Raw genomic sequence first — 25,287 nt, forward strand, 5'->3', positions numbered from 1 at the left:
TTTCTTAAATCTCTTGAGACGATGAAACTTCAACTCCCAGCATTCCCGGTTTTCCCATTGAGACAAGTGAACTACATCTCCCATGGTCAACGCGACTTTTCGCCACACTGCCTGTGGAGGATGTCTTGGCAACAGAGAAGGGGTTGGTGAAAGGCTACCCCTTTGAGTAGCCAAGAGACGGGTTGAGCTGCCATCCAGTAAACTTGAGGACAACTTTCATTTATACACCAAGCTTTGAATGCCTCCTCCAGAAAATGGGAGATAAACACGAGAAAGGGCCTGCGAGCCGTAAAAGGAGAACCACCATCTCGGGTGGATCGGGGTCAAGTTTGAGAGCGAACGGTAGCAAGTCTGGGGGAGAAACTATTGATACAAAGTACAGCAGCAGCAATAACAATGCGAGAGGGAAAGAGGAAAAGATACAAGATGCGTCCGCGGTATCGAGAAAGGAGAAGGAGAAGGGAAAGCCTGAAAACAACTATGACAGACTCAGGTAATCGATAGTTTGTCCATTGATCTTTTTCTGTGACTTACACTACGATCAGGCTGTGTTTGGTATACCTGTCCTTAGGCTGTTTGCAAGAATGCGGAATAGTGTAGCTACACGTCCAAATGACTGAGGTGACAACACCCATGAGTGTTTCCTTTAGAAACTGCTTACTTGCACAAAGAAACCTAAAAAGTATAGTTGCATGTAGTGCATAAGTCGCCCCCCAAATGCTACTGTTTATACCATGGTCAACATTATCCCAGGCCATCACATTTCTTTATGTTTCCCACTGCCACACATACTTGTTAGGCTGGATCTTTGTATTGCTGAGGTTGTTGGTTTAGTTTTTGCAATGTCCTACACTTTGAAACTCCTTATCTGTTTTATCATGGTGTAGTGCTTTAGGAGCTTGCAATTTAGATTAAAAATATATAATATTAGACTACACGGTATGTAGGTAAACATGTTTCATTGCAAGTCCAGGCTGCACAACTTGTGTTTGCACTTGGTTTGACTTGATGTTTTCATTGGCTTATTGATACTTCAGATCTTAAGTTGTGAGCAAACAAGATGAAAATAAAACACGTTTTGCTTGTTGTTCATCCCATGCCAGCAACAGGGTAAGATACACTTGCACACATTTAATCAAGTGATAATATAAGCATGCACATTTACAGTTGCCTCCTGTGTGTAGCCCTGTGCGTAGCCCTGTGCTGGTATTGAGCTGATCTCTATATATATTTGCCTAAAGTTGACCTAAGATCAGCTGTTTCTTAAAGGATAAGGGATCTGTTTCAGAAATGAATGGAAGTCCTTATTCACTTGAACTGTTCTGCCTACTGCCCTGTTGCTGGATCTCTACCAGAATGTAAACAACATTCTCATAACTCATAACTCATAACTCATAACTCATAACTCATGGCTCATGGCTCTGGTTTCTCATACACAGAGCAGCCGTCTATCCAACCTTATTTAAAAGTTAGGATCGTTCAAGACTAATGCTCATTGAGGTCTATGAAACCAGCTGAAAGGGTTTAATCTGAGGAAATCGTTAACAGAGCTAGATTACACCCAGTCATTTGTATTGCTTATAAATATGATGCTATTGTTGAATTGTCCTTTTCTTGCTAATACCTGTTAACAAAAAAATAAACCGGTTAAGTTCATACCACAGGTTATAGTGTCAGTACATGTACAGTAGGTAAAATGTCAGATATAGCATTTCCCAATAATGCTGTTGCCTATCGAACACACAGAAGGTCCACTCGTTGCGCAAGTCTGTTGCAAAATGTGCAATTTTACGGCTCTTTCCGGAAATTGTCTCACTTTGAAAGTCAAGAGTGTAAATGTTGTAGTACAGCACTGTATACAGCATGGCTCTAAGTCATATGGTAATCAGATATTGTATTGTGTGTGTATTAGACTACATTGTGCAAAAAGTAGAAGGATAATATTAATTTACTCTGCGTACACAGACAATAGCCTCCACAGGCTAGGCCAGATGGCTCTTCATTCCTATGCTATCCCACAAGGTAGTAGAAGGGATGCAGAATTAATTCACTTGCAAACCATTTTCTTGATTACAGTGAATGTCTTATCAAACTTTAAATATTTAATTTGCAATCATCAGGTATTTTGTTTCCCCATATGAATAAATCCCTTGAGAATCATCATGTCATTTCAAGCATACCGAAACATGTTATAAAAAAACTTTCCCCACATTTTACCATTGATTTGTACAGGTTGGAATGTGATTGTCTGATAAATATGTATGATCTGCCTTTTTATATTTTTCCCACCCTAAACTAACATCTCATGTGGCACATTTTTCATAGTAATGTTCCCTAGTCTTCGATATTCGATTCTATCACTGTGTGTCATTGCGATGTGGTTTGTTTAGTTAGTGAAACTTAAAAGCTTAACTAATTTCTTTGTGTCGTTGCCTTGAAAGGGATGTTCTGTAGATATTCAAGGTGTGTCCTTGGTGTTTGCACAACTCAGAAGGTTTAAGGTCATTAAAGGCATATATTAACCTCAGCATGGGAGGGGGGAGGGGGCAGCAGGAACAGGTATGTTGATTTAAAAAGTACACTTGCTAAGTATAACCTTTTTAGACCATAACGTTTGTTTCAGTTATTTTACAGGATAGGAGAGCAAGTATTCGAAGTATGAAAGCTGACTGTTTGACTTCACAAAATATGTTTGCCTGAAAAGTAGACCTATTACCCTTTTCGTAGTGTAGCCCAGAGCTGTATTAAAAATTATTGGCTTTTTGGGGGGGGGGAATAAAATATGAGGGGAAGAAATTGATATAATTCTAGCTGGCCTCCCCAAAATGATACTTTCTACAGAGCACAGCATGGCGAGGTAATGAGGACTCTGGCAGTTGTGGTTTCCGATTTGTAGAGCACTCTGGGTTTTCATTAGGTCAGTTGTCTGAAGTGCTGAGATTTAAGCTTAAGGGAAATATTTTGAAATGCTAATACATCTAAGCTAATGACATTTTAAAAATTGGAAAAAAAAATAATCCTAATTTAAATGCATTAAACTTTGAGGCACTAACAAAATGTCAGTTTCAATCCAACAAAAAAAAAAAAAGTTGAAGGCTCTATATTCTGTGTTATATTTTATACACACACACGCATGCATTAAATTAAGTTTGCCAAAGCTAGTTGGTAACCGCAGTGTTATAATAAAGTCCAGCTAAGGCAAACCATAAATACAAGGAGTAATCCATCCAGGATTGTAGCAAAGATTTAATTTTAATTTATTGACTTTCTCTCCCCAAGCTGTAACTTGAGTTCTGGCAGGTGTTATTGATGCTCATTCTTTTTTAGAATGATAGAGGTCACTTCACTCAATTTAATATAATTGTGTTTATTTGCCCTGTGTGTTTTTGTGTTCCCTAGTTGCCACAAGCTACAGGAGTCCCTGCTCAGCTCAGCCAGTGGCTACAGCAACTACAGGGGGATACTGAACTGGTGTGTTGTCATGCTGGTAAGTACCTAATCATACAATTTGTTCTTTAGAGGCTAATTCTGTTCCAACTAAAAATGAGAAAATCAAGCTTTTGTTTTAGCTGGTATTGCATGCCATAAGTAGTGGCAATGAAAAACCCATAAATCAATGAGAAACAAAAACTCTATACAGTATCTGTTTATTTTTCCCACCAAACCATATTACGGTTGTAAATCAAATTTTATTGAAAGATTAGGCTATGCAGTTATAGTGCTGAGCAGTGCTGTTTTAAAAGCAGGCAACTTGCAAAATAAAAACAAATCTTTAAATATGTCCATGGCAGTTAAATGGTTTCAAATACAACTCAGATTTAACAAACTAAAAATATGTAATTGGGTAAGAAATAACCAGGATATAATTTTCACACGGATCAATAAAAACGTATAAAAAATCTAGTTGTAAGCCTATACCAACTTGATCTATTGTATGTGATCAATAAATTGCAGGATATTATGAATACTTTTGTCTAAATACTGTTTAGTGTTCTTAATGCTATAGTTGTACCTGTATTATGAGTTCATTAGAAGTGCCTTATCTGAATTATTTCAAACCTGCATGCATTGCTTTCTAAACCAAAAACTCAATTCTTCCACCCAGCACATTCTGATTACATTAATTAATTTATGTTTTCATTATGAAATTCTGATGTAATGAACATTCCTGTTGATGTGTAGTACCATTCACGGATGTTGGAGCTTGAACTGATCTGCTTCGGTCAGTTAGTGGCTGCTCCAGCTCCATGCTCTGGCTCCGATTAAATAATTAACTTCATAATAATATTTGAAAGAAAGTGATATCACTGATTGGCATAAAATAATTATTTTATTTTGTCCATCTGCACTAAATCCATAAAACGCTTGAATACCATGCAGACTGATACAGAGCAACTAAAATCAATTGTATAATGGTCAAATAGTAATGTTTTGTAATAAATTTAAATTCTTATTCCTGAAGGATTGTGTTGTATCAGAAAATTTTGAAACAAATGCAGACAGGTCAAATTCTACCTGTTGCTCAAATGCCTGGTACCACTTCCCACCGATTTAATTCTAACTGTAATTTTAAAGAAGTTAGGCTAGTCTTTTTGCTATGATTAATGCACAGAAGGTACTGCAAGCATTTAAGGAAGAATAAATGTAGGTGGGTTGAATGGCACAATAATTAAAAATAAGAATAATACAACTTATAAATAGACAAAAATGTATGTGCATATATCAAGAGATATATACAAAAAAATAATATAATGTATCTATTTGGTATTCATGGTTAGAAAATTACCACATAAATTGACAGGTGTCACCAGTGATGCAAAAATGGGCAAGTCTGTATTTTTCCTGATATGTGCACTTCCATTGTTGCAACAGAGGACGATGCATACTATTTACCAAAACTGTTACTGTAAATTCCCCCGAGCAGGGAGGAGTCAAAGTAGGCAGAAAAAAAAACATTGGCTTCTATGAGTGTGAACGTCACAATTTAATCTGCTCATGTAGTAATAATTAGAACCGATATTAAATTGAAACAGCTTCAGTACGCAGTACGATGGAAATGCCCCCTAGCACTTTTGGAGAGTTTTTTTTAATACTTATATCTAAAAGCTTTTGCTGATTTTCTCACAGGTTTTCAATGTGTTTCCAGTTTGACAAACCACTGCACCACAGGGCATAGGAAAGCACATGGACTCGAGGATTTCCTTTTTCCACAAAAGTGTAAAATCAAAACCATATGAGCACTTAGTCAATCACTTAGGCCTTGCAATAAAACAAATGTAACCGGTCAGATCTATACACATGATAAACTGTAGAAAGAATAACACTGCAATCCTCTGAACTATGTTTCCAAACCTATAAATTACACAGCATCTTCCACTTATCTGTGTATTAAGCCTCCACTTGTTTGCTTCATTTAAATGGTTTTAATTTAGAAAAGCATAATGTTGGCACACAGCAGCTTTCAGTGTTTATCTCTAATTATGCCTTTGTTTGAGTGACAACAATTTGACAGAATTATCACAACAGAAATGGCTAGATTTTGTACTGTGATAATGTTTTGTCTTGTTTTTCTTGTTTTTAAAATAATAATGTCCTGGCACCAGTTTTCCTGTGTGGTTTTTGTGTCAAAAAGTCTCACTTAGGATCATGGTTTATATCCTCATTCATAAATCAAGCATACTTCTCGGGTGACTTTGACTACACAGGGAGGCAGAAACAAAAGAGCATGTCTGTGAATAGGCTATATCTGTTGGTCTTACTTCAAGTTAAATGAAGCGTTCATTATGTCTATAGTTCCTGTGTAATGCAACTAATTCTGTTAAACCAACCAGATGCTATTGTGGCTTTGTGTCTGCTAGTCTCCAGGCTGTAGACTAGGCTTGCTGGTATGAACTGTTTTTTAGAAGCACTCCCTGACTTTAAAGCAGGATATGTTTAGAACTGGGCCTAGTTCAAAAATGTATCCCAGTGAATTTGTCATCTCCTAAAGTAATATCACCCCTATTCAATTGCTTCCATAGATATAATGGGTATAATCATTTGGCACCAACATAACATGATGTTAACATGAGTTATCTTATCTTTTCATTTCAAGAGTTTATTTTTCCATCTATTTTATAGGTAGAGACAGTTCATTTGTAACTTGGATCTTACAAATGCACAGCTGCATGTTTTTTTTAACAACAGGAATCAGACACATTCCTGTCTCTTTCTAAATTAATACCTGCTTGAGTTTAGTTTCTTACTACCTGACAATTGAACAGCAACAGTAAAGCTGGTAAAGTAGTGTCCATAAAGCAAAATGCATCTTTAACAGTGAATATTATCTGAGGTGAGTGGCATGTTCTGAATGGCGTTCTTTCACTTCATGTGTACGAACTGAGATCAAAGACAGACATACTGAATGGAAGAGGACCTGCCTGTGGGGCATGTAGGAAGAGAACACACACACAAAAAAACTGAGGAGAGGAGACCTTTTAGACCATTTGTTCTGGGTGGGAAACGCAACAAAAAAATATACAGATTCATTAAAACTGAAGAGATCTCAAGGTCTTCATGTTTCTGGCTGGGGGTTATCACAAAATGTGTTGGTTTGTTCCCTTAAAGTGCTGCAAATGTCACAGAATTAGGTTTACCTTAATAAGTATGTTCAGATTATTATTTTCAGGATTTTGTGTTTTCACATGAAAAGTAATATTTCACATATATCACATTTCTAAAGGTCAGGCAGAAATAATAGGGACCACCCAGCATTTTTGTTTGATTAATTCTAACCTTAAATCAGTGTATGCATTATATTTTAGTCCAATATATATTCTTGCTAAACTTTATTCACCTATTCTGAAAGCTATAATTAAGTCCCTGCATAATATATTTTCTGAATCCACCCTCACCCCAGTGATATTTCCTCATGCAAACCCTCTGTACAATACATGTAAAATTGTCAAAAATGTAATGATGAAAAACACTTTTTCACTGAGGCAAAACCCATCTGCAGTGGCATTACAGTGCTGAGGCACCAATGGCAGCTTCAGAGTGAATGTGTCTAAGCATTGTGTGCTATTTTTAAACGCACTGAATAGCATCCTTTTCATGTAGCCAAGAGAAAAGACACTGCAGTACCATAACGTTGCATTACTAGGAAGCCCTGCACCTATACATTATTCATTCGGTGTGTTTCAATGCGGACTGTCCGTCCCTAATAGAAAGCAGCTTGATAAACTCTGACCTCTACCACTGGCAATATGGAGACATGGCATATCAATAATGACCAGCTGTTTCTCTACTTTTGCTTTAAGGACACCAGTAGCAAAGCTTTAAATATGTTAAATATAAGTGGTATGCAGTATTTCGCAGAATTTTCTTCTTAAATCCACAACATCGGCTGTATACTGGCAGTTGCAGTGATTTAGGCAGAAGCTTTATTGCACACAAACTAGTATCAAAGTTCTCTGTTGTTATTGTTATTCAATTTTTCGAGTAGAAAAGCAAATTAGGCATATTTATTTTTAGTTTAGCTGCATGCTGAAATTCTGAATTCGTTTTTTCTGCTGATCCCCATTGTCACACACGGGTCTGATGAGGATTTGGGCAATTCCTTTGTTCTGTAAAGCCAGTTGTTAAACAGAAGAAGCACGATTAAAATACCAGAAATTACCATTACAATACTATTTTTTCTTTTATGGTAAATAAGTCTAACTGTAAGTGGATGACTATACATCAGTAGCAGTATACATCTTATAATCCCTGTACTCCACAGTTGTCATAGGAAAGAACTATAATTTTGTGTTTCGTTACAAAATAGAATTCTATTATGAGCTTTAATATGAAGAATTAAATCAGTAATGTAGTTCCCCCTGCTGTGATGTGTGGTTGTGCCTGCTGTGTACAGTTTACTGTGGATTTACTGGAGCTCAGTATCAAGGTGCTCGAAGGTGACATTGGTGCAGTACAATGCCTTGGCTCAGTTTCATGCAGCTCACTGAGTTAAGGGCAGGCCAAGTTATCTTTTGCATACAACATGTATTGAGCTAATGTAGAGATTAAAATGTTTCACTGATAACACAATGAACTGGTACAACACAATTTGTTTCTAATTTTGCTCAATCTTAGAATATAGAAACAGATGGTTTACAGTAGTGCTTTCTTTCTATTTAAGGAGTGTCCATAGTCTTTTAGAACTAGTAAAGTTTAAGGACTGCTCATATAAATACTTTAATTGTTGATTCTGTATATTTTTTAAAATAAAATATATAACTTGCATTCTGCTGTATTGTAGGTTACACACAGTATACACTCCCTATACTGTTATAATACAGAATATATGTGTTGCACCAGTAGAGGTTATCCTGGCCAGTTAATAATAATATAATAATTTTAAATTTAAACCTTTTAGTAGTACTTGTTTGATCCCCCTTATCAACTTATTTTAATAGCATTCAAATATATATTGTTTCTGAAGTGTTTGTTTTTCAAATCCTCAATCCAAGCATTGACACTTAGTAATATATATATATATATATATACACACACAGTGAGGGGAAAAAGTATTTGATCCCTTGCTGATTTTGTACGTTTGCCCACTGACAAAGAAATGATCAGTCTATAATTTTAGTACTTGGTGGCAAAACCCTTGTTGGCAATCACAGAGGTCAGACGTTTCTTGTAGTTGGCCACCAGGTTTGCACACATCTCAGGAGGGGTTTTGTCCCACTCCTCTTTGCAGATCCTCTCCAAGTCATTAAGGTTTCGAGGCTGACGTTTGGCAACTCTTTTCTATGGGATTAAGGTCTGGAGACTGGCTAGGCCACTCCAGGACCTTAATGTGCTTCTTCTTGAGCCACTCCTTTGTTTCCTTGGCTGTGTGTTTTGGGTCATTGTCATGCTGGAATACCCATCCACGACCCATTTTCAATGCCCTGGCTGAGGGAAGGAGGTTCTCACCCAAGATTTGACGGTACATGGCCCCGTCCATCGTCCCTTTGATGTGGTGCAGTTGTCCTGTCCCCTTAGCAGAAAAACACCCCCAAAGCATAATGTTTCCACCTCCATGTTTGACGGTGGGGATGGTGTTCTTGGGGTCATTCCTCCTCCTCCAAACACGGCGAGTTGAGTTGATGCCAAAGAGCTCGATTTTGGTCTCATCTGACCACAACACTTTCACCCAGTTCTCCTCTGAATCATTCAGATGTTGGCAAACTTCAGACGGGCCTGTACATGTGTTTTCTTGAGCAGGGGGACATTGCAGGCGCTGCAGGATTTCAGTCCTTCACGGCGTAGTGTGTTATCAATTGTTTTCTTGGTGACTATGGTCCCAGCTGCCTTGAGATTATTAACAAGATCCTCCCGTGTAGTTCTGAGCTGATTGCTCACCGTTCTCATGATCACTGAAACTCCACGAGGTGAGATCTTGCATGGAGCCCCAGACCGAGGGAGACTGACAGTTATTTAGTGTTTCTTCCATTTGTGAATAATCGCACCAACTGTTGTCACCTTCTCACCAAGCTGCTTGGCGATGGTCTTGTAGCCCATTCCAGCCTTGTGTATGTCTACAATCTTGTCCCTGACATCCTTGGACAGCTCTTTGGTCTTGGCCATGGTGGAGAGTTTGGAATCTGATTGATGATTGCTTCTGTGGACAGGTGTCTTTTATACAGGTAACGAGCTGAGATTAGTGGAGATCTCCCTTTAAGAGAGTGCTCCTAATCTCAGCTCGTTAGCTGTATAAAAGACACCTGGGAGCCAGAAATCTTGCTGATTGATAGGGGATCAAACACTTATTTCCCTCAATAACATGCAAATAAATGTATAACTAAGTTTTTCTGGATTTGTTTGTTGTTATTCTGTCTCTCACTGTTAAAATACACCTACCATTAAAATTATAGACTGATCATTTCTTTGTCAGTGGGCAAACGTACAAAATCAGCAGGGGATCAAATACTTTTTTCCCTCACTGTGTGTATATATATATATATATATATATATATATATATTTTTTTTTTATTATTATTATTATTCTTTTTTTTAATTATTATTATTTTTTTTTTAAAGGGGTGTGTTTTTCCTAAAGGAGACATAATTCTATGAGTCAGTAAAAGGGTTTATTTAGAGGATATCCATTTGCATTACAAGTGCAAATCCGTAGCCTGTATTACAATTGCCTAGTATATGCTAATTGCTGTACATCTTTCAGGGAGAAAAGAAAGAGAAAACCGTATCGTGTGACATCTTAAAATAAACAGCCTGCAACAGCTAGCCCCTCTGAATTGTAAAATTTGGAGTGCCGCCAACTAAGTATTTTCCTTCAAAGCAACCCAGAATAAATATAAAATTCTTATGATGGTATTAATCCACTCTTTGAAACAAGATAATTTTGACATCAGAATGGGGATATGTTTTAATACTTTGTGAACTTTTATCTTATTGCTGCAGAACATGCAGCATTCTTTGTATTTTTAATAATGAGAAATTACAAACCAAAGTGGAAAATTGGCACAGTGAAAAAAGACAGAAAGGAGAACAAACCAAATTGGTATATAGATTATTATCCGCAATGACATTTCTTATTTTAGCTCTTGAAAGCGAAGCCGGAGTATTTACCAAGCACCCCTGGCAGTTCGTACTTCGGAATTACAATAAATGCACACTACCATAATGCATGTATGTAAATAAAAAGCATATTAAACTATTTCATAAATGTTTAATATTGCTTGTTTTTAGTGTAAAACATACAGAATGCTGACTTGCATAATTTAGTTTACCTATCACACAGGGAATGTGAGGCAGGCTGTTCCCTGGGGAAGTTGCTCCAGCATTCCCACACTTTGAGATACAGGGGTAGGGAGATTTAAAGAGAACTTGTTTGGAAGATACAGCTGTTTATTGCTGATTGGCACACAGCCGGAACAATCATAGCCCGCTTGTACGTACACACAAGGGAGAATGGATACAAAAATAACAACTGGGAGATGAAGATTAATGTGTGCTGTATTTTTGTGGGGAGCCAGCACACAGCTCTGCAGTCCTGTTCCAGAGAGAACCCAATGATGTATGCAGCATTTTTAAAGGAAATGTAAAAGTAGGCACTTTTTTCTTACCTGCAAATTCCTTTTTTTTTTTTTTTTTCTTCCTCTTCCCACTCTTCATATACTGCATTTTACTCCAGAACTTTCAGTTCATATGAATTTCACACTATGGAAGAAGTCAGTCTCTTTTTGGTTTTTTAAACATAGTGGATGAATTGGATAGAAAAATACTGCTATTGATTTTCACAAAAACGTCAATGCTTTAATTAACACAATTCCTTTTTTTAATTTAAGAAGTATAAATCTCTCTCTTTCTACTTCTAACATAAGGTCATAGCCCTTTCTCCACCACAAGTAGTACCACAAAATATACACGTAGTGGCAACCCATCGTGAGCAATGGAATTACATCTGTTTTCCTTTCTGCCCCAACTTGTGGAAGATGGATGGATGTATGTCTGTCCCCGTTGAAATGTTCTATGGGGTATGAGGTTGCTGTACTATTCAGAGTTAATTTCAGCCCTACACAAGTTCAGAGAGTTTAAATGTATTACTCAACATGACATACAATTGAGGTCATACCAATGACTCGACACCAGTGGTTTGTCCTGGACCTTCTCCAAGTGTAGTATATGAAGTAATAATTTGAATCTAAATCTGTTTGTTCTTTTTGAGTTACAAATTATTGAAGCTTTTATGTTAAAATGTGTATCTTTGTTAAACACCAGCAGATGCATATTCTTTAAAATGACATAGGACTATCAGAGAACTGCTGCTCTTTGTAAATCATGAGCTTAGCATTTGAGAAAATGTAAAAATGATTGCCAAACTCTTAAACCTAAGACGTTTATTAGTTTTTTCCCAATAACGATATTACTGAAGACTGTTTAGTGTTAATTGCAGATTCTATCGTTGCTACTTTATGGCTGTGGTAAGTGAGTATGGCTCTCAGATCCATATCTTTGAAGACTTTGATCTGTCTTTTACACCTTTCATCCAGCTGTTATCAGAGTGAACTCTCTCTTCACATTGGAAAACCTCTTTCTATCTCCTGAAGGATGGAGGTAAATTCTTAAGTGGTTAGTTTGGTGATAAGAGAGATTATCAAATTCTTGCAACAGACTAGTTGTACATATGTATTGATTACAGTATGTGTTGTCTATTTCAGGTCTTGAGCAATGCACGTCTTTTCCTAGAGAACCTAATAAAGTAAGTATTAAGTATAATACATCATATGTACACCAAACATGTTTTCCTATTTCTTTTTGTGAACTTGCACATGGTATTATGTTTAAAGATACCGTTACTGCCCAGTCAATACTAGTCAATATATACATATAAAAATGTCATACTTTACAGCAATGTACAGTTTATAAATGGTTTTAGGGTTTGGAAGACCAGGGTTGGTTTTAAAAAGAGATGAAGAAAATATGATGTTAATCTCCTTCTAGTCAGAACCCTTTACAAAGAATATTATTTCAGTGTTTTAATTCTAACAAGTTTGTAGTCCTGTTTGATTAATGGGCCAATTGGACAGATTTTTAAAAAACATTGAAGAACTCTCTGAAGACTACAGTTCGATTTTGTTGCTTAGGAACAAATAAATGACATATCTAATCTGAATTATCCATGTGTTCAAGTGTTCCCGTTTTATTTTTTTTGGTTGATGTTATTTTTGACAGGATTAACATAGCTTTTATGCTTGAAACTTTTAATCCCATTTAATGTGTTTATGTATAACCACCTGTTAGCTTTTTATTTAAATAATTAAATCTCCCTGTATATCACAAATTACAGTTCATAGCACATTTTTAATGTAGTTGTTTCAGATCTTTATTTACACAACCTTTGACAAGAAGAAATATGAACTAATATTTCAAAAAGCGGATAGCTGTGTAAGCCACCATGCTGTATGCCATATGCTGCAATGTGAAATATTGCAAGTTTGAAGCGTGCTGTTTTTCCCAGATGTCACTAATTGCTGCATCCTCTTTCCCCCATATTGCCAAGTAGAAGTTGCCAAGGTTTAGGGGCATTCTTTGGGTTTGGTTTGGTTTGGTTTGGTTTGGTTTTAAAATAACTGCCTTCTACAGTGCTGCCTTATATATTGTTTTTTTTAATTATTTGTAATTATTTCAGATCTTTCCTTGTTTTACATTTCCTCAACTGTATGAAATGTGATACTTTTCAATGACAGTTATAATGAAACTGACTGAACTGAGCATCTGACACTTAATATCCAAGTGCTTATGTTCTGCAGACTCAAAAACGTTCTGTGTATATGCTAGGTCTTAGTTTAATAGCTAAGGTAAAATACTGTTCAACACAACACCTATCTTATCTTTTAAGTTGCCTTTTCTTCTCTTTTCAATTTCTTTCAATTAGGTATGGTATATTAGTGGACCCAATCCAAGTGGTTTCACTGTTCTTAAAGGACCCTTATAGCTGGCCAGCTCTGTGCCTTGTAATTGGTATGTATTCCAGATTTCTCTGGGGGAATTTTCAGTGCAGTTTCAGTTAAGTTCATTATCTCTGTTTGGCGTTGAGGTTGCCTAAAGGGGTGGGCCTTCTGTTCTAAAAGCAGTAGCATGCTCTGTAGTTTTTGGAGGAAGGTTATTACTTGCTGCCTTGCTGTTATCGTCTCCGGAGATGCTTCTCCCTGCCCTAGTTTATTAATATACTGAAGCATACAGCAAAAAATGAATCTTCACGTGAGCTTCAATCACATGACTGGTTTGCAGGAGAACATCCTACACTTAAAGATACAAGTAAAAAAGTGCCCTCAGTGCTTATTTCTGTTAAAAGCAGCACTTCTTGGCAAAGGACACGTTAATATGACTTTCCTAGCTCATGCCATAAAAAAACTTGACTGTTTTAGAAAGTCATACGTTTATTTTAATTTTATTTTTTTTAAGAATCTGTCTCCAGAAAAGCATTATGATTCATAGAAAAGCACTAAATGCTTCTTGCCTCAGAGCTTCACTGCTTGTGTTCTTTAATGTAGTTGTTCACTAGCAAAACTGCCCTACTGACAGGTTGTCGGTATCACACAAGGAAGTGACAGCAACAAGAATAAAGAACAACAGAAGCCTAAAGAATTTACTATAAAAATAGCTTTGATTTGTTTTATCTATATATTTTCCCAACAGTCTTTTAAAAATGTTGTTTCATGATTTCAAGACGTATATAACTGGTTTTCAGTTCAGGCAGTTTTTGCTGATTATGTTTTAATATGTAACTGTATATGTTTTGTTTCAAAACATGCAACAAAACCTTAAGTTGGCACTTCAATTGGAAGAAGACTTCAGAAATTCTAAAACATTCTGATAAAATACACTTAACATACTCTAAACACAAAATATAGCTTATGGACATACCTGTTGTTATATAAATTAGGAACAGTTCTGTGTCTGTCTTTTAAATCCTTGTATTTTCTGTTTCTTTTTCAGTGTCAAATGTATTTATATTTGCAGCATTGTACACTGAAAGAAGGCTATCAGTGGTGGGTATAATCTCTTAAAATGGGCATTTTAATATGTGCATTTATGTTAGTGTATTCTTTTTTTATAAGAATAATTTAACTACAGTACTTGATGTACTTCATTTTGAAGATTATTTGAATACATTTTTATCAAAATCAAAGGTTTTGTAGCTTTATTTTTGAAAATGGGATAGGGTACCTTGAATATTCAATTTTCACTTTCTAAAATATAAATTGTTTGTTCCCGTTCTCTCTTTATTGTATAAAAATCAATGCCCTTTGTATTTGATGTACACACCCATTTACTGGATGGCTATTATCAGTCCAGCGATTTACATGTTCAAAGGGTGTAGGTGCTGAATCTTACAACTGGCCATAAACCATTCAATAAAAACAATAGATATAGGTCTTTGAGTTTGTGAAAGTATATATCCAAATGTTAGTTTCCTATTCTGTAAGTGTTTTAAAGACATTTCTTTTAAATTACCTTTTCAAGCACAGAGGAATAGATTTGCATATGAAATGTCCCAGTAGCCAGTGCAACCAGTGAACGTTAAACTGTATGCAGTATACAGAATACTGATTTCCGTTTACAGGAGACAATGGTACGAGTCTAATTAAAGGATGTGGTTCTTTCAGGGCACCTTTTCAGAGAGTGTGGGATCCTTTATCCACTTTGTCAGCCTGTCTACCATCCTGTGTTTCCCAGTTGCTGTCGTCCTAATGGTTAATTCTATGACCCCAGGTAAGCCTTGCTAGCCTGGTCTATTTCATTACTGCTAACCTCATGCAAAGTAGTACAAAAAAACTGCCACCTAGAAGTTGATATGTATGTTTTGAAGGCATAGCCCGAAACATCAGCTACGATTTGAATAAGGAGCAAGTAGGGGGCTGACACAGTAAGGGTGTAAGGGTGCAATATAGCTGAATGAGTTGCTGCATGGAAACATGGTGGGTTCCAAGATCAGAGAGGTAATACTATTCTGAGTGGGTTAGGAGAAGCATGCTGAACATCATTTCAACCTGGATAAACTGTTAGAGAAGACTTCAGTGAGAAGTTGTACATTCAAAAGATCACACTTACTTTATTTTTAAACTTGCTACAATATGGATTGAATGTAGTAAAATAACTTCACAACTCTCACTGTGTGCTGCAGTGTATCCACAAGCCAAAGTTTCCTTTTATTTCTTTTGACAAAGAGCATATTTTAATCAGCTCCCAGCTTCTTTCAAAATTATATTCCTTTATAAAAAAAAAATAAGGATGAAGAATAAGGTAAGACTGCATTCTATTGTTACCTTGGGAAAGTGTTTAATGACAGTTTTTTTTCTCTCATCTGTTAACACCACAGGGTGTGACAAAGATCCACCATCTGTCAGTTGTACCTCACACAGGGTGACTGTTTATATATCAAGGTCAGGTGATTGTGCTACTGCTGCCTGTCTAGGCAAGGGAACTCCTAGCTTTATCTCGGTGTTGATAGCATCCATAGGAGCTCCAACAAGGAGTATAGTTTATATGGGCAGTAGTCTGTCGTGAATGTATTGGTGATTTTTTTAACTTGTTGCTTTGATTTTGTTTTTGGTCTAATTTGCATGTCACTTCCTGGAGTTTATCCAAAGAATCTTGAAGTTTTAAGAAATACATGTGAGATCCAAAAATTCATTTTATATATTGATAGTTGAGCAATGCCATTTGATTTAGTACTTGCCTGAATACAATGAAATACCATGCAGACAAAATTCCACATATAAAAATGTAAAATATGCATTAGCTGTACAAGTCTAAACCATACCAGAATGCATCAACCGAAATTTGGAAATAAAATTAGGCTCAATCTCAGACTGAAAAAATTTGCTAGGTTATGGATCTGCTAAGCCTAAAGCATTACATTTAAAGTTGGCTTCTTCTTTTGCAGTTTTCTGCATTTCAAGCCACCTGGTTCTTGCTGTGAAATGAGAAATTAGCTTGGCTGACATATTTATATTGTATAACAGCCGAAGTTGTATGTGGCGTAATGACAATGTAGAAAAGGCATTGCAGGTTATTTCTATATCGTATAGAGAAATGTTCTCAAGCGAGGGGGGGGGGTTGTGAAAGCAGGCCCAGAAGCTGTGTCCAGATCCTATCTAAGGCCATGAAAGTAATACGGAGGCAGTAGCTTATGAAATGGAAAACAACAGTTTGAAAATTTGACCGCTGGGCCTTGAAACTCATTCTTTCACTTTTCTTTCTTTTTTTTAATAGTTGGTGCAGTTTTTGCACTTTCAGTCTACACTATCCTCTTCCTCAAGCTGTATTCCTATAAGGATGTGAATAAATGGTGCAGGGAGATCAGGCAGGCCAAGGCCCGCACCCTAGCCCGATCCCAATCCTGTAAGTATCCATGTGTCGAACGCACCTTTACACTATTATTCCGGCTTGCATTGGATTTATGAGTAACACTCCTGAAAATACTTGTGATTATGAAACCTTTTTGTAAAAAAAATTTTATCCCCATTGAAGAATGCATTTTTAGGACACGTTGCGGCTTTTGTTTCTTATTCTTAAAATGTGGGTTTGCGCCTTCCGATTTGCAGTGCGTCTCTCGGTTTGATCTCGGCAAGAACCTGTGATCAGCAGAATAAGTCCTAGAACACAACAGTGCTTTTCTCACCCACCCAGGGATGGTGATATTGTACTGAGCTGTCTCGCCTACAGAACTCGTGCATAATGCAAGAAATTATGCTGACCTTCCTACATACCTACATGCATCTGGAAAGTAGAAAAAAAAAAAGCCTTAATCAGGTTTATGACTAATGTATAAATAAATTCCATGACCCATTTTCTCTTGGGCACTGTTCTGTTTACTGCTGATCTGTTTTCTGTAAGTCTTTTTTCTTTTTTCTTTAAATATTTACATTGTACCCTACATTCTACCTTTAATTTTGAATCGACTGCAGCATGTACTGCCCTCTGCTGGTTTGTGAACATACGACAGTCCCACCGGATACTTATAGTGCATGTGTATGTGAACTCGTGTCATGGTGTGATCCTTGCGTTTCTTGCGTTGCCATCTCCAAAAACGTACAGCACAAGCAGTAGGGTAAACAAACGATTAACAACACACATGCTGTAATCTATATCGGATTATACATTGCTAACTGTCATTCTATATATAATTCTGTGAGGAGAAATGACACAAATCCTGTATACAATGAAAACAACCTTTGCTTAGTTGTGTAAACTGGTTAAGGAAAAGGCTATATGTGTGTTTGTAAGCAGGAAGTCGTCCTATACTGACTAAATCTACTTCCTACACCATTGAACAGGTCCAACGGTGCAGAAGTCGAATGGTTCTGCAGTGCAAGCTCATGTGTCCTACCCAGGGAATCTCACACACCGAGGTCAGTATAGCTCTGGGTGTCCGCCACGAGAGGAAGATGAGATTATCAGTATTGTGTAATATTTTCTTTTCCTTTTCCCCAGATCTGTACTACTTCCTTTTCGCTCCTACCCTCTGCTATGAATTAAATTTCCCTCGCTCTCCTCGGATACGCAAGCGCTTTCTGCTCAGGAGGCTTTTTGAAATGGTGAGTGGTGATGCTTTCAAATCTTCACTTAGAAGGGTAATGCCGTTGTAGGTTTTTGTTTGTTTGTTTGTTTGTTTGTTTATTGCATGTTTTATTTACTTGATGGCCTCGAACGAAGAAAAACTGCAACATAATTTAATTGTTTATAATACCTTTATATGGCTTTATAAACCACCATCTGAATATCAGACCCGTATGGAGTGCTACAATCTCACAGTTGAGGGTCTGTTCACCTAAAGAATTAAAAACAGAAAGGAAGGCTTCTGTTCGACAAACCATATTATACACAGTGTTCTTTAGTAGAGAAAGTTCAACTTGAAGGCAGCCCTACACCACCTAATTTATTATTTACATTTGGGGAATAAATTCCTTGTGCCCTAAGACACTTGTTTGCCTGTTTAAGATTTATGTACTGTTTAAGCCTGACCTGTTTGTTTTGTTTTGTTTTTTCTCCAGCTATTCTTCATACAGTTGTTGGTGGGATTAATACAGCAGGTATGAATTGTGTTATCTGTAATACTAGAAGGTATGGGAACTTCATTTTAATGGCATTTCCAGTACTGAGACTTACAGTTTCATCATCTCCTCATAAATGCTTTGTGTTTTCCTCAACTAGAGTGTATTTTTAAGCGTATTAAGAGTCTATAAACAGTCAGCTTATAACCCCAATAAAGCATACATATCACTGTTATATATTTCTGCCAAAATCAATTGGATAATTCTGTTGTAATATGACCATTTTTCTTTTCAGTGGATGGTTCCAACTATTCAAAATTCAATGAAGCCATTTAAGGTAAACTGGTATTATTAGTCCTGTTTTTTTACCCTGCTGTATATTGTGTTTTGTTAGCCCCTGTATCTCAGTGTCTTTCTCATTTTCTGTTTTTGTAGGATATGGACTATTCGAGAATGATTGAGCGCCTCTTGAAGCTTGCTGTAAGTACACTTGGTATGATAGTGGTCTCAATAATGTTATGTGTTTTAAGATTAAGGGCTGTCCATCTTTCCCCTGAGAGAGGAAATAAATATTAGCTGGACTGGCAAAAGCAAACTTGTAATTAATCCAATTTGGTGATACACTGCCATAATTATTTAGAATTGTTATTTGTGTGTGCCCTTTTTTTTTTTAACCAAACTAAAGTCATGAATAACGAGTCACTTCAACCCAAGTCTCTTCTGCAGCAGCTTAGGGGAGTTGAAAACCGCACACAAGTAACCACTACAACATGTGCATTTCTGAGCCACCCACTTCATTTCACACATAACACAAATGGCAAGACTGGCACAGCCCTTGCAGATAGTGCACAGTTTCACATGGACCCCAGCACAGACAGGGTTCACTGGTGCGTGAAGAGGCAAGGATGTATGTATGGTGCTTAAACCCAGCATACATCAACCCCCAGCAGCTCCCATACACAGTGGGTTTGTGGCATAGCCTGGACTGAACCCACAAATGAATCTCCACAGAGGCCTTCTGTATGATTGTGTTAAAGAAAACTCAATCAAAAGGGTTATTTTAATTGTTAAAAATACAAAAAAAAAAAAAAAAAAGAATTAATTTTTCATGTTTGATTGCCTGGATGTTTTTTTTTTTTTACGTCATATAATAACCTGTTTATTTTAAAACTGTTTAAAAGCACAGGGTTTCCCTTTACCCCAACAGGTCCCCAATCACTTAATCTGGCTGATATTTTTCTATTGGTTTTTCCACTCCTCCATGAATTTTGTAGCTGAGCTCATGCAGTTCGGAGACCGGGAGTTCTACAGAGACTGGTGGTAGGTGAAAAAACATCGTTTCTGTCACTGGCATAACACGCACCACTCAAATGATGCAAAGTGACGCAATACTTGAGAGCACTTAGCTTGGAAACCTAGCACAAGAGATTTTAAAACGCAGAATAAACAAAGCGGCTGAATGTGTTTGTGACTTTGCTCTTCTGTTAGCATCGCTGTATCTTTCAGACAGGTGACTTTGGAAAAGTAAACAATCTCTGTGATTTTGTGTCAGAGCAATTTGTGGGTGTCATTATCGTGAAGCTCACCAATACTCCATATAACAATTTTCTTTGACTTTTATTTTTAGCCAGTGTGTTTATGTGAAGGGCTGGAACTTTTAAGAAAATTAGATTGGAGTTTTCTTGCAGAGAAGAATGGGGATTATATAAGAATGACCTGGAATTTCACTACTACAGTGTCAGTTATTATTCTTATTTTCAGACCATCCCTTTCAGTAATGTGTGTTAAACACCACTTCCTGCATAACGAGATAACAAAGTAACAAGACTAGCTATGAGCCAGTCTAGTTGAGGATTTTGAAACCACTGCTATAAACTTGACTGTTTCATTATAATAATTTCGAGAATGTAATCAATGATGGTCTGCTACTGAGAATGTGGTGCAGTGTCTTGGGTAAAGGAGAATTTATATTAGTTTTCAGATTTGCCCCCTTGGTTCAGAAGGCCAAAATGGACCTTCTATGTTATCCCAGCTTCTGAATTTATTGCTGAGGAAATTATCTCACAGGGACAGTGCTTAGGTTTAGATTATGGATTCTTTTTCAAAAGTGTAGTTGCCAGTAATGAGCTGTGAAAGGGGTTTCTATTTGTAATTTGAAACAGCCTAATTTCTCACACTGTTTTTAATAATGAAGACTGAGTCACAGGCCTCAGAAATGAGTCGTTCCTTATTGCTGCCAAGAGGAGGCCAGTCCAAATCATCTGCTTGTGTGTCTGTGTCTGCTGAAAGGTATTTCTGAGCAATGCTTTTTAAATGAAGATTGTAAGGTAATCTTAGTAATAAATCCTTCCTTCCAGAGGTCTTCTCTTTTGCCTCAGGACTGGTGCCTCTTGGAAGTAATTTGGTAAAAAGGCTTAAGTGGCTATTGGCCTGGAGTGCCAGTGATAAGACAGTGTATTATGAAGGCTTTGACAACACTTCAAATCTAGGACAAACACTGCAACATAATTTAATAAATATCTCCTGCTGTTCCATGCTGTTAATCTTGCGTGTACGTTTGAAAGAAACTTATACTTTTTTGATTGCGGACAAGAAACAGCAGAGCTCTCCGCTGTGATATTTTTCAGCAGGAAAGAGATGCCTGAATAATAAAGTGAATAATTGTGAAATAATCTTAAAAATCTGTAACAGGGTGGGCTAGTTTAAATTAGCAAATGATCTACAGTTGTTTTTAACACTGAATATGTCTTATGGTGCGTCAATCTAACCTCCATTATCAGGCGTCTGTATTCCACGTACATTCAAGAGGTTGTGTTTTGCAGGAACTCTGAAACAGTCACATACTTCTGGCAGAACTGGAATATTCCTGTCCACAAATGGTGTTTACGGTGAGTCTCCCTGTGAGAGATTTATTTTACATTTTTAAATATTCTTCCGTCACCTCAAACAAATTCTACCTGGATTCCTAAATGCTAATTCCTGACATTATATTCACAGTACTATGAAAGCTTCCCCAAGTACAGAGTTTGCAGTCAATGTTGCTAAATTGATTATTTATTATATTAAAGGATGAGGTATGAGAAGCTTATATTTAAAAAGTTGAACATGATGAATGGGAGTAGTGGAGTAGTGTTGAATTTTAAGGAAGAATATTTAAACGAGATGATCAAATAATTTTTACACATCAGTTTCCAAGCAATCTGGTATTTATTGGCATTCAAAAACTTTCATTTGAACACTGAGAGGAAAAAAATCATTTGTCAGTTTTCAAGGCCTAAACGTGTAACAAACTAATTTGAGTTCACAGATGTCCTATTATTTTTAATCTCTTGATTTCCTTTGAAGCCACTTTTACAAACCTATACTGAAGAGAGGCGCTAGTAAATGGGTGGCCCAGACAGCAGTATTCCTGGCTTCAGCTTTCTTTCATGAGGTGAGGACTGACGGCTTATCTGCAAATGGTTTCTGGGAAGCTCACTTGTTTAATAATAGATTTAAGAGGTTTCTTTTCCTTTTTTTATTTCAGACTTGTCTCACGTCAATTATGTATTGAAATCCTTAGTACCTGTCTGATAAGCAAAACTTTCCAGTTGTAATTGGTTTCTCAGATAAGAAGCCTGAAAACACTAGAATATAATTTAGACCGTCGGTTAACATTTTAGTTTATTTTTTATTTTTTTGAAATACATATTTTTTTCCCTACCATCTTAGAGGGACTTACACTGCTGGTGTGACTAAGGTTATATCTGGTAGGATTCCTATCTATGAATCTATGTGGTCTTCATAACCAAGAGGTTGCCGTCTTATGCCATAAGCTAGCTGCTTTCATTGTTTTAATTTTTATTTTGTAATAATTTTGCATGTGTCCATCTTTGTATGCTGAAATGATCCATCATCACAAGAAATTCTATTTGTCAGTTGTAAGAGATGGAACTAGAACAACCGGAATAGAAAGAATAGAAAGTTTATCCGAGTTTTAAGATTTTAACCTTCAGGAACACCTGCATGGTCCAGCTATGTTCTGTCCCTTATAAGGTCTCTCTTTGATAACGAGAGAGGAGACTAGTTGTCCCTGTTTGAATGATACCTAAAAGTATTAAAGCAAAACAATAACTTGAGCTCTCTTCTTTGCCTCCTACAGGCAAGGTAAATATTTGGATTTTACGGTTCTCTGTTATAGGAGTCTTTTATGCAAGTCTTATTTGTGTTCCCGTTTCTCAGTACCTTGTCAGTGTTCCTCTGAAGATGTTCCGGCTGTGGGCGTTCATGGGCATGATGGCTCAGGTCAGAGCTAATTACACACACTATCCCGCTTCTGTTTTAGTCCCGAGACATTTTATTTTCCTTTTTTTTTTTTTGTACTTGTATGGAAACTACAGAAATGTAAATAGTCACCTTTTTTAACGTCATGCCTCTTGTTATAAATAGTACGATATCTAAACACACATCCAACTTTTTCATGTGCCCTGTCTGCATTTTCAGATTCCTCTGGCGTGGTTCGTTGGCCGATTTCTAAGAGGCAACTATGGCAACGCAGCTGTGTGGATCTCCCTCATCATTGGCCAGCCCGTGGCGGTGCTAATGTACGTCCATGACTACTACATCCTGAATTATGAGGAGACCCCGGCTGCAAGCGTTTGACCGTAAGACAGAGCAAACCCCAAGAGGCCTGACAGTTACTGGTTCAAGAATGACAATCCCTTGTGTGTATATATTTTTTTCTTTTAAATGAGGGGAACAACAAAAGTTTATACATCTTGAAAGAAATTGAGATTTAGAGGGGAAACATGGTACATCCCTATAGTATTACCTGAATACAATGAGGATCTCTTTGGCAACACCAGTAAGAGGGAAATCATTTGCCGTCCAGTATCAAGCTGTCTTTACGAGCAGGATTGTGATTCTGTTCCCTCCATAGGAACTTGCTCACTGTGGTATTGTCTTTACTGATACTCTGCACTTTACTATTGCAGACGCTGGGCTCTTAATGTTTTTGTGTGATTGGTAACTTTGAAACACTGCCTAGTCAAAGCAAGATTTCAAGACGTTTTTATGCCTTTTTCATTTTTTTACTTAAGAATGACGCTCTCCAGTAGAATCTGATCAATGCAAGTGTCCTCATTGAACGTATCATCTTGGCAATATCTTTTTTTTGTTTGTATTGGCTTCTCATGTCAACGGGTCATCTTTGATGCCTTTTAAGATGGCCAGATGTGGTCTTTCAGGGGATTTTATTAAAAACGGTTCTTAGAAATATTAACTGCAAACTAATTCTGCTTTTCATAAATGTGTATTGTGGGTTGGTTTTGAGGAAATTTCTAGTCAATTTTGTGGTGTCCTTTAGTTTCAGTTGAGATCCTCTTAGCAATTAGACTTCAAACTTCAAACTCTGAAGGCAGAGTTTTAGAATAATCTCTGTGTCAGATCTCTAAATTTAAGATGCTGAGTGTTTTGGAAGTATACATTGTGATCATGTCTCATTGAACTTGTTAAGAGTGCTTACACAGTTTAAACACATGAAAAAGCACCTTATAGACCAGCCACGGTCACAGCCTTTTCATTTTCCTATTATATGGGGAGAATTGAAACATGTGTTCAGTATTCAGTATAGCTCATGAATCTGCTATACTGTAACTCTTAACTTGCCAAATAATAAAGTGAAAAAGCATCGTCTACCTTAATTACCTTCATGTTAATATGTACCGCTGTGGAAATATCTGAACAATTTTAAACAAGTACATTTTCTGGCAAACGAAAGTTTCTCAGAAGAGGTTTCCTTCTCGGCAGCATTTTTGTTTTGTTTTGTCTAAATTGTCGATACTGTAACATGTTTGTATTCAATCTAGGCTTTTGGGTATTTACTGCTGCATTAATAATATTGGTTTAAAAAATATTGTGGATATACAGTGGACAATGTTTTGATTTATTCTCCGCCCCCCAATACTGTACTGAGTATTGTCACTCATGGAGTGTCTGGCAGGGTAGACAGATCTACTCACATGATTTCTTTCAGGTAATGTACAGTATTCAAAGGCATTTATAAGAAAATGTGCATTCAGGGATGCAGATGCTCCAGAGTTACTTTGGATTCTCATCAGAAGACAAGCAGAATGTGTCAGTCACATAAATAAATATTTTACTGGTTTCATAAGTGAGATAACATACTGCTATTGTAGTATTTAAAACGTTTAATTTAGTTTTGAAAAAGGGATTTTTTTTATTTGATTTTTTTTTATATATATATAAAAAAAAATGTTTTTGTTGTAAGAATCTACTTTAACCTTCAAGGTACAACTAGTGGTACATTTAAAGAAAATGCATAAAGGGCCGACAGGGAGGAGACATTTGAATTTCTCCTGTTGATGGATCAGGATGTTCCAGAAAATACCTGTTTTGTGATTTGTTTTGTTTTTCGTAATGGAAGTGTTTTGTACATTTCAATACTTGCCGTTTTATTTTTCAGTGTGTTTAGCTACCATTGTGTTAGCTAATGTGCTTGTAAAATAAAAGCTTGCCTTCTGAATTTTGTTAACATTTCTTTCAATTAGTGTGTCCCTAGCCAATGGAGAAATTTTTCAAATAAAGATAGAGATAGTTTACATGTAATGCACAGTAAACAACTTATTTAAATTAATAAGTGAATGTTTGCAAGGCCTTTTGTTTCAACCAAATGGGTTTTTCCATTAATGAATTCTCAGCTCATCTGTTTTAGCAAAATAAAACCTATTAAAATAAGTATTTTTCCCTGTTAAGT

The 25,287-nt window shown here is 36.6% G+C and overlaps 1 protein-coding gene across 1 annotated transcript; it reads left to right on the forward strand.

Annotated features, from left to right (window-relative positions):
* The first annotated feature begins 97 nt into the window (after nucleotides 1–97).
* On the forward strand, nucleotides 98–25,056 carry dgat1a (diacylglycerol O-acyltransferase 1a). Its single transcript, XM_066715813.1, has 17 exons — nucleotides 98–493; nucleotides 3,400–3,487; nucleotides 12,192–12,232; nucleotides 13,409–13,494; nucleotides 14,473–14,525; nucleotides 15,144–15,249; nucleotides 16,753–16,881; nucleotides 17,817–17,891; nucleotides 17,974–18,077; nucleotides 18,534–18,572; nucleotides 18,829–18,870; nucleotides 18,969–19,013; nucleotides 19,741–19,853; nucleotides 21,356–21,421; nucleotides 21,879–21,966; nucleotides 22,755–22,817; nucleotides 23,016–25,056. Exons 1-17 carry the CDS (start codon nucleotides 255–257, stop codon nucleotides 23,172–23,174), a joined length of 1,536 nt encoding a protein of 511 aa, XP_066571910.1. The 5' UTR covers nucleotides 98–254; the 3' UTR covers nucleotides 23,175–25,056.
* The last annotated feature ends 231 nt before the right edge of the window (nucleotides 25,057–25,287 follow it).

This window comes from Amia ocellicauda, chromosome 10 (genome assembly GCF_036373705.1).
Source record: "Amia ocellicauda isolate fAmiCal2 chromosome 10, fAmiCal2.hap1, whole genome shotgun sequence".
NCBI lineage: Eukaryota > Metazoa > Chordata > Actinopteri > Amiiformes > Amiidae > Amia > Amia ocellicauda.